The 10148-nt window shown below is 41.3% G+C and overlaps 1 protein-coding gene across 1 annotated transcript in view; it reads right to left on the reverse strand.

Annotated features, from left to right (window-relative positions):
- Positions 1-10148, reverse strand: part of polr3b (polymerase (RNA) III (DNA directed) polypeptide B) — a 67832-nt gene that overhangs the window by 34662 nt on the left and 23022 nt on the right. Inside the window, exons 13-14 of the mRNA XM_048607938.1 lie at positions 9289-9489; positions 5608-5770 (exon numbers count right to left, since the gene is read on the reverse strand). Of these exons, the coding sequence (XP_048463895.1) occupies positions 5608-5770; positions 9289-9489 (364 nt within the window). The remainder of the gene's footprint in view (positions 1-5607; positions 5771-9288; positions 9490-10148) is intronic.

Consider the following 10148-nt stretch of genomic DNA (forward strand, 5'->3'; position numbering starts at 1 on the left):
ATTAAGTCACACCCCAACATGCTCCAAACACGTAGGAGTGTCCTGCTTCCAATGATCCATTCCCCCTTAGTCATTTGGTATTTCAGAATAACTACTGCTGAAACAGAGAGGATGTACTATTATCACTTTTCTCTTTTTCTACTGTACTACTATGTGCTACTTAGGACAAAAGACTACCTTACCGAATTGGCTCAAAAGCTACGTTTGATGAGGAACAGCTCTCATAAAGTAATGGTTAACATTCCTCTTGCAACCAACTCAGTCAAAAGAAACCTTCACTTGTTAGTCATCTGTTTGCTAAAGACTTCTTTCAGCTGTGGTTCAATTGGTAGTAGTCTTGCTTCCAATCAGAACCTTCTGGTTCGAAGTTCAACTCTAGACACGAACCCAAGATCAAGACTGGCAGTGTTGAAGGAGTGCTGTCTTATTTGGTCCCTGTGGTCTGCCCTCTCAAGTGGATGCAAAATAGTTCACATCAGTATTTACAAGAGGAGGAAGGAAACCGTCCCTGGTGTCCTGGCCAATATTTACCCCTCAATCAATGTTACAAAGAACAACACATCTGGTTATTATCACTTTGCTGCAAGTAGGAGCTCACTGTGTACTGATGACTGTTTTTCTGACTTGATGATAGTGACTACACTTCATAAGTACTTCATTCACTCTAAAGCATTTTGAAACTTTTGCTGTTTGTAAAAGGCACTACATCAATACAAGACTTTTCAAACTGTGGACAGAATGGCAATACAAATTGTGAGAATTAGTTAGTAATATTCAGATATGATAAGGTGCTGCACAAATGCCAGTATTTTGTCACTGCTGGTGGTGGCACTGGAAAGGACTATTAAACAGCTCAGATAAAAGCTTCTCTTCGTATACCAAAGAATTTACTAAGAAAAGTCAACAGCAATATTTTAGAGTTGCATTAGTGTTATTTTATTCATGTGGTGTTGTGTACACATTAAAGAAAACCTGGAAGTTGATTTAACCATATTCATTCTGTACAAGGGTGCCATCTTCTGAACCATTACAGGCATTCTCTCTTGAAAGTGCTATGTGCTTCAAACAGCTATATTTTACTCACGAGTACTTGAAAATTCTGGTTAGCTGCCATGGGAATTGATTAGAACAAAGAGCAATATGGCACAGGAACAGTCCCTTCAGCTCTCCAAGCCTGCACTGACATATTTTGCCCTTCCTGTCTTCACTTACAGGATCCATATCCCTCTATTCCCTTCCTATTCATGTATTCATCCAGGTGTTTCTTGAATGCTGCTATTGTGTTTGATTCCACCACCTCCACTGGCAGCATGTTCCAGGCACTCACCGACCTTTGTGTGAAAAACTTGCCTCACATGTCTTTTAAATTTCCCTCCCTGCACCTTGGATCTGTGTCCCCTAGTAATTGACCCTTCCACAATAGGGAAAAAGCCTCATACTTTCCACTCTATCCATGCCATTCAGAATCTTATAAGCTTCAATCAGGTCACCTCTCAACTTCCTGCATTCCAGTGAAAACAAACCCAGTCTAACCAACCTTTCTTCATAGCTAGAATTCCCCATACCAGGCAACATCCTGGTAAACCTTTTCTGTACCCTCTCAAAAGCATCCACATCCTTCTGGTAGTGTGGTGACCAGAACTGTACGCAATATTCCAAGTCTGGCCTAACTAAAGTTCTATAAAGCTGCAGCATAACTCTCTGGTCCTTACATTCAATACCCCTTCCAATGAAGGCAAGCATGCCATAGGCCTTTTTTTACTACCTTATCTACCTGCAATGCCACCTTCAGTGACGTGTGGACCTGCACACCCAGATCCCTCTGCATATCAATATTCCTAAGGGTTCTGCCATTCACTGTATAATTTCCACCTATACATGACCTTCCAAAATGCATCACCTCACATTTGTTCAGATTAAACTCCATCTGCCATTTTTCTGCCCATGCCTCCAACTGATCCATCTAATTGAAACGTACAGAATACTGAATGGCCTGGACAGAGTGATGTTGGGAAGATGCTTCCATTGGTAGGAGAGACTAGGACCCAACGGCACAGCCTTAGAGTAAAGAGAAGACCTTTCAGAACGGAGATAAGGAGAAACTTCTTCAGCCAGAGAGTGGTGAATCTATGGAATTCACTGCCACAGAAGGCTGTGGAGGCCATGTCATTGAGTACGTTTAAGAGTGAGATAGATAGGTTCTTGATTATCAAGGGGATCAAGGGTTACAAGGAGAAAGCGGCATATTGGTGTTGAGGAACTTATCAGCCATGATTGTACGGTGGAGCAGACTCGATGGGCCGAATGGCCTAATTTCTGCTCCTGTCTTTTGGTCTTATGGTATCCTCTGACAATCCTCCCCGCTATCTGCAACTCCATCAATCTTTGTATTGTCCACAAACTTACTAATTAGACGACCTAAGTTTTCCTCCAAATCATTTATATAGACCACCAACATCAGAGGTCCCACCATTGATCCCTGTGGAACACCACCAGTCACAACCCTCCATTCTGAAAAGCATCCTTCCACTGCTACCCTTTGTTTCTTATGACTAAGCCAGTTCTGTACCCATCTTACCAGCTCACCCGATACCACGTGTCTTCACCTTTTGTACTAATCTGCCATGAGGGACCTTGTCAAAGGCTTTACTGAAGTCCATGTAGACAACATCAACTGCTTTTCCCTCAATCGATCATCTTCGTCACCTCCTCAAAAACCTCGATCAAGTTAGTGGGGCATGACCTCCCCCGCACAAAACCACGCTGTCTATTAATAATAAGTCCGTTTGCTTCTAAATGCATATAGATCTTGTCCCTGAGAATCTTTTCCAATAATTTCCCTACCACCATAATTTCCTGAATTATCCCTGCGACCCTTCTTAATCACTGGGACAACATTAGCTATTCTCCAGTCCTCTGGAACCTCACCTGTGGGCAAAGAGGATACAAAGATGTCTGTCAATGTTCCAACAATTTGTTCTCTTGTCTCCCTCAATATTCTGGCATATATCGCATCAGGACCCAGGGACTTATCTACCTTAATACTTTTTAAGACGCACAACAACGCTCCCTTTTTAATAGGAACTTGGCTTAGATTATTGGATTTTTGGATTACTGGATTACCTTTTTAAAAAAAAAAGAGACTCCACATGAAAACAAAGGTGCACAGGGCCTCCCCCCCAATATGTTCCCCATTTCAACACTACAATTTTTTACCTGCAATGCCAACCAAATTGAATCCCACATAAAGATTAGTGTGCAAAATTAAAGCACATGGGTTAGTGTATTTGGGATGGATGGACAACTGGTTGGCAGACAGTAAATGAAATGTAGGGATAAGTGGCTCTGTTTCTGAATGGCAGCCAGTGACTAATGGGATCAGCACTAGGACCCCAGCTATTCACAATATATATCAATGATTTGGATGTGGAAACTGAATGTAACATCTCTCAATTTTCAGATGACACAAAGCTGGATGGGAGGACAAGCTATGAAAAGGATGCAGAGATGCTTTCAGTGTGATTTCAGCAAGCTGAGTAAGAAGGCAAATGTATAGCAGACGCAGTATAATGTGGATAAATGTGAAGTATCCACTTTGGGAGCAAAACAAGGAAAATGGATCAGAAGAATGAAGGGGGGAATCTCTTAGCAAAACTAAGATTCTAACGGGACTAACAGGGTAGGTGCAGAAGAAATGGTGGGGAGATCAGAACCAAGGGTCACTGTCTAAAGGCTACAGGGTAAACCATTTAGGATGAAGACCTGGAGAAATTTCTTCATCTAGAGTGGTAAGCCTGTGGAATTAGCTTCCATAGACAGCAGTTGAGGCTAAAACATTGCATGATTTCAAAAGGGAGTTGGTGATAGCACTTGGGCTGAAGGGATCAAAGGATATGAGAGAAAAGTAGGAACAAGCTATTGGGTTGGATGTTCAGCCTTGATCATGGTATCAAGAGCAGGCTTGAACAGTCAAATGACCTACTCCTGCACAATTTTCTATGTTTCTATGGTGTTATTCTGGTCAATTGGTTTGATAACCAAGTTGACTGACTTTCAGTTGGTTTTATTTAGTCATGGAATATTGGTGTCACTAACCCAGACAACAGTTAAGACTCAACCACATTGTTGTGTGGTCTGCAGTCACATGTAGACCAGATTGGGTAAGGATAACAGAATTCCTTCCCTAAAGGACATCAGTCAACAAGATGATTTTATTTAAGATTTTTTTTTAGGTACGGTTAGCAGCCTGCTGCTGATTTAGGCACTTGTCCATCTATCATAACGGGAGAAAGTTCAGGGTTAGGGAAGACGCTGGGCTAGTCAGCCCTTGTAGTTTATGTGCACCCCAGCGAAAATTACACAAGATGCCCACAGAGGTGGGTGGTGAGGTGTAAAACCCTACCCTTTGTATTAGATGTTTAAATTGGAGAGGTTTGATGTTCAACAAGAGAGTTATTTCTTTTCATATTTTCTGACTTTCTTCTTACTTTCACACAAGGAATTTGTTTAATAACTTTAGAGTCACATTCTCAGAGTCATACAGCATGGAAACAGACCTTTGGAAGTTCATTCCACATACAAACCATTCTCTGTGTAAAAAGAATTGCCCCCATTTTTTTTTTTTTAAATCTTTCCCCTCTCACCTTAAAAGATGCTCCCTAGTCTTGAAACCTCCCACCTTAGAGAAAAGGCACTGGCCATTCACCCTATCTATACCCCTCATGATTTTAAAAACCTCTACAAAGGTCACCTCTCAACATCCTACGCTCCAGTGAAAAAAGTCCCAGCCTCTGCTTATAACTCAAACCCTCTGCATTCCCGGCAACATCCTGGTAAATTTCTTCTGAACTCTCTCCAGCTTACTAATATCCTTCCCATAACTTTCCTAAAATTATGGCTGCTCTGTTATTTAGACAAAAGGAGGGGGGGGGAAGAAAGTATTTAACATTAAAGATCACAATCTGCATAAAATGACTGTTGCCTACTCAATGCAGAAAAAATTCCCCTACCACCACAAGCCAAGAAATGCAAAGATAATGAAGGACACTTCTTATCTGTTAAGACATACACATTAAAACAAGCTTTCAATAATACTTACTAAGGATAGGCAGTAAATGCTCAGGCAGTGTGTCCAAAGCCATGAATGAATGAAAATAAAGTATCAGAAGAGCTTGTTCTCTAAAATAGAAATTCATTTCCCAAAACTACATACTATAAATACTTGCAAATGTTGACTGCGCTGCCAAAGTAATTATCACCTTAAAACAGTAGGGTGTTTAACATCACAATTTATGCTAGGATGTAGGAGGGTGTCCTGTCTGTAGACCAGCCCTCCTGTTGATTTCACATGTCAAGCTGCACCTCTGGGAAATGTAGCAGAGATAAAGGAAATTCAGTCTGGATCCTTACTAAAATTGAGAAGAGTCACTGAAGATCTCACAACAAATGTAAGAAGTTCAGAACAGACTGGGTCACAGATTTGTGGATGCGTTAGGTGTTCTATGGTACAAACCGGGTGTTAGCCTTTTTAGTATGCTCTCTACGAACTAATGACGATCGTAAATAAATTCGGCTTGAAGGGGCAGAACCAAGTTAAGAGTCGCTTACCATTTAGAAATACAATGAACACATTTGGATATGACAGTTCTTCCCCACAAAGCAGATTTACATCTTCAACACCAAGGTTAAAGGCGAGTTTAATTATGGGGCCATCTTCCATATCTGTTGTGATGTGGGTCATCAAAGCCAGATTCTTCACCAAACCGCAAGCCTGCATTTACAGCAAAAACAAAAGCAATGATGCTAGAATAGAAAGTACAAATTGTTCATTTGCACTGTGAAGGGATGCAGGCCTGATCCAGTACAAAAATATTTTACCACTCGGACAACAGCACGGTTCAGGAAAATTCAAACCTCTGCCGTCTTTCATTGAACAGTCTGGATGGTTAAATTTAAATTCTCATTCTTAAAGCTGAGTAGGTGTCAAATGAAGAACTGTCACATGAATGGGCTGAATGCTGAGCCATTCTTGGAATCTGGAAGAGGGGTCACTTCAAAAACGTGGAAACCTGCTGTGGGACCACAAATCAGAGCAAAAATTCGAAATTCAGGTGACTGGCCACAATTTTCCATCCACCAGGATGGAATTTGGACAAGTATATTATGGACAAAGTAACTGAATGCTTTGTTGATAAGGTGACAAACCTACTGAGAGTGATGTTTCTCAGTCTGTTAGCAATACAAAGTTGGACAGGGATACAAGCTGTGAGGACTCAAATATTGCAAAGTGATATAGATAGATAATTGAATAATTGAATGGACAAAGTGACAGATGGAACACAATTTCAGGAAGTAAGAGGTTATTCACTTTAGTTGTTAGAAATCAAAAATCAGAATGTTTTAAAGATGTGAAATTTGGAAAAGTTGTTATTTGGAGGGATGTAGATGCACTTGCAAAAGGAACATAAAATTAGCATGCAGGTGCAACAAGGAATGAGGAAGATAAATGGCACGTTAGCCTCTATTGCAAGGGGACTGGAGTACAATTGGGTGTATGTTGAAACATAAGATTCTTAGGGGCTTAACAGGGTGGATGCAGAGAAGTGTTTTCCTATATAAGGAAGTCTAGGACCAGGGCATCTTCTGAAAGTAAGGGGTTGTCCATTTAAGACAGAGTTGAAGAGAAATTTCTTCTCAGAATAGTGAATCTGTAGAATTCTTTACCACAGAGGGTTGAAGAAGTTGGGTTGATATGTATATTGAAGGTTGAAATTGACACTTTAAATCAGTAAGGGAATCAAGGGTTAAGGGGAAATGGCAGCAAAGTGAATTAAAAATCGGATTAATTATGATCGCTTTGAAGAGCAGAGCAGAATCAATGGACCAAATGACCAACGTTTGCTCATGTGTCTTATGGTCTAAAAATAAGGAAGTCTCAAGTCACCACAAAGGTGTCGCAGAGGATTGGCAGGCTTTGGACTACTCCTCAGAAAGCAGTGGAAATATTCAATATTCATTCATTGAATATAGTCAAGGCAGAGTCTGGCAGGTATATGATTGACAAGCCAGGTGAGGGTTGTGGGAAAAATGCAGTCAAGGTCAAAATCAGATCAGCCAAGATCTGCAGAATGAACTAGTAAATGGCATATTCATGCTGCTACCATTTAGGATCTTGTGTTTTTATGATGGCACTGTGTACAGTTTTGGTTTCAATACCCAAGGAAGGAGATGCTTACATTGAAGTTCCTGGCAGAACAGGGATGTCCTATGATGACAGGTTGAAATAATTGGGTCATTATTCCTCTAAACTCCAATGAGTAATAGACAATTGTACTGGAAAACACAAGCTTCTGATAGGATTGGACAGAATAGGCACTGAATCACTGATTGACATTGGAGAACCTAGAATACAGCAAAGAGGCATACAGCATGGAAACAGACCCTTTGGTCCAACTCGTCCATGCTGACCAGATATCCTAAACTGATCTAGTCCCACTTGCCAGAATTTGGCCCATATCCCTCTTAACCCTTCCTTTTTATGTACCCATCCAGATGTCTTTTAAATGTCATAATTGTACCTACCTCCACCACTTCCTCTGGCAGCTCCTTCTGCATGAAAAAGTTGCCCCTCAGGTCCCTTTTAGATCTTTCCCCTCTTACCTTAAACCTATGCCCTCCAGTTTTGGACTCCCCTACCTTGGGAAAAGACCGTGCTAACTTACTCTATCCTTGCCCCTCAAGACTTTATAAACTTCTATAAAAGTCACCCCTCAGCCTTCAATGCTCCAGGGAAAAAAAGCCCCAGCCTATTCAGCCTCTCCTCATAACTCAAACCCTCCAATCTTGGCAACATCTTGTAAATTTTTTCTGAACCCATTCAAGATTAACAACATCTTTCCTCATAACAGGGAGACCAGAATTTAACACAGTATTCCAAAAGTGGCCTCACCAAGCAGCACAGTCTCAAAATAAGGTTGACGTCTAAGATGAGGAGACAATTCTTAACCGAAAAGGTTGTGAATCTTTGGAATTCTTTACCGTATGGGTTGTGGATATTTTATTGCCGAAAATATTTAAGGCTGAGGTAGATGAGTTTTAACTCTGTTTGCGAATCAAGGGATAAACTGGGAAAGTGGAGTTTAAGCTAATGACCAGTCAAATCCACCAGAGATTTTTTTAAAGATGTTACTTGTAATGTAAATAAGGGAAACCAGTGGATATGGTGTACATGGATTTTCGGTAGGCTTTTGCTGAGGCCCTGCACAGAAGATTAGCAAATGAAATTAGAACGTATGGGAGTGGGGCGAATATATCGATACAGATTGAAACTGGTTGAGAGAGAGAAAGCAGAGAGTGAAAGTTAAGGGACATTTTTTTAAAATTCACTCATGAGACGTGGGCTAATGCCTTTGAAAAGGAGATGGTGGAGAGCTGCCTTCATGAACCACTGCAGTCCATGTACTGTAGGTAGACCCACAACGCTATTACAAAGGGAATTCCAGGATTTTGACCTAATGTCACTGAAGGAATGGTAATGTGTTGCTAAGTCAGGATGGTGAGTGGCTTGGAGGGGGATGGTGTTCCCATGTAACTGTTGCCCCTGTCCTTTTAGATAGCAGTGGTTGTGGGTTTGGAAGTTTCTGTCTAAGGATCTTTGAATTTTTGCACTGCATCTTGCAAATCGTATTCTCAGGATGGCAGGCTATTTAACAGTAGAGCCCTGCAAGGATCAGAGCTGTTCACAATCTATATCAATGATTTGGATGTGGGGAAACATTTGCAATATTTCCAAATTTGCTGAGGACACAAAACTAGGTGAGAGAATGAGAGTTGTGAAGACCATGCAAGGAAGTTCCAAGCAAAACTGGGTGGACAGGCTAAATGAAAGGGCAAGAGCATGGCAGAAGGAATATAATGTGAATCAGTGCAAAGTTATCTACGTTGGTAGGAAAAGCAGCTTTGGGGGGGTTTACCTACAGCAAATGGACTGCAGCAGTTCAAGAAAGCAGCTCATTATCACTTCTCAAGGGCATCTAGGGATGGGTAATAAAATGTGTAGAATCCATGTAATCACTGAATCTTAACTCTCAGCAAGTGACCATTTAGGCCAGTGTGCCAACTCACTCAAAGATCTGTACAATTACTCATATACCCTTACTCTGACTCCTGTAAATTTCTACCCTATAAGCATTGTTGATAATATTGATTTCACAATTTCTGTAGAATGGGAATTTTTCAACTAACACACAGAAATAAAACTAACACACATCTCAAACCTGGAATATTTACCTCTCCTTCAGGAGTGTCTGATGGGCACAACATCCCCCATTGTGACGGCTGAAGCGATCTGGGCCCACTCACTTTTCTGGTCTTTTCAAACTGAGAGGAGATCCTGGTCATCATACCCAGGGCAGCAATATAAGACAAACGAGACAGCACCTGAGTAACACCCTGACGGTCCATTTTGAATCTTTTGAGAGACCAATTCCCCTGCAAGAGATTAAATAGTGGCAACACTGAGAACAGTACCATAGAGGCAAAATTCCTTAACAAGGCCCCAGTTAAGGAAGAAGCAAGAAAATTGTACTCAAATTTAAAAAAGCAATGTAATGTTACATGACAAAGCCCTTTCTACTGTTGTGAATAATTGCTCAGGAAATGAACAGTATGTCTGCATGTAGCAAGATCCAGAAAACATTCAGGCTTATGTTTCAGAGTAACAGGCCCCTCAGGCAAGTCTGCCACACTACCTTCATTTCTGCTGTCACCCTTACCCTCCCTCCCAGAATTACAACAGGACTCCCCTTGTCCACATCTTCCAGGCTCTACATTCAATCGATAATTTTCTGCCATTTTCACTATTTCCAGTGTTTTGCCACAACACACAGTTTCTCCTCCCTCTGCAGCATCCTAACTCCTCAATTATCCTCAATGTCCTGTCCCTCCTTCCCATGTATCCATAGGAGGAAAACCTCCCTTTCTGCCACTTTTCTCCTCACTTTCCAAAGACCCACCACTCCCTCTAGGAAAAGGGGTTAAAATTGTTTCAGAGATAGTAGGAACTGCAGATGCTGGAGAATCTGAGATAACAAGGTGTAGAGCTGGATGAACACAGCAGGCCAAGCAACATCAGAGGAGCAGGAAGGCTG

The sequence above is a fragment of the Rhincodon typus genome, chromosome 18, assembly GCF_021869965.1.
Source record: "Rhincodon typus isolate 14 chromosome 18, sRhiTyp1.1, whole genome shotgun sequence".
Lineage (NCBI taxonomy): Eukaryota > Metazoa > Chordata > Chondrichthyes > Orectolobiformes > Rhincodontidae > Rhincodon > Rhincodon typus.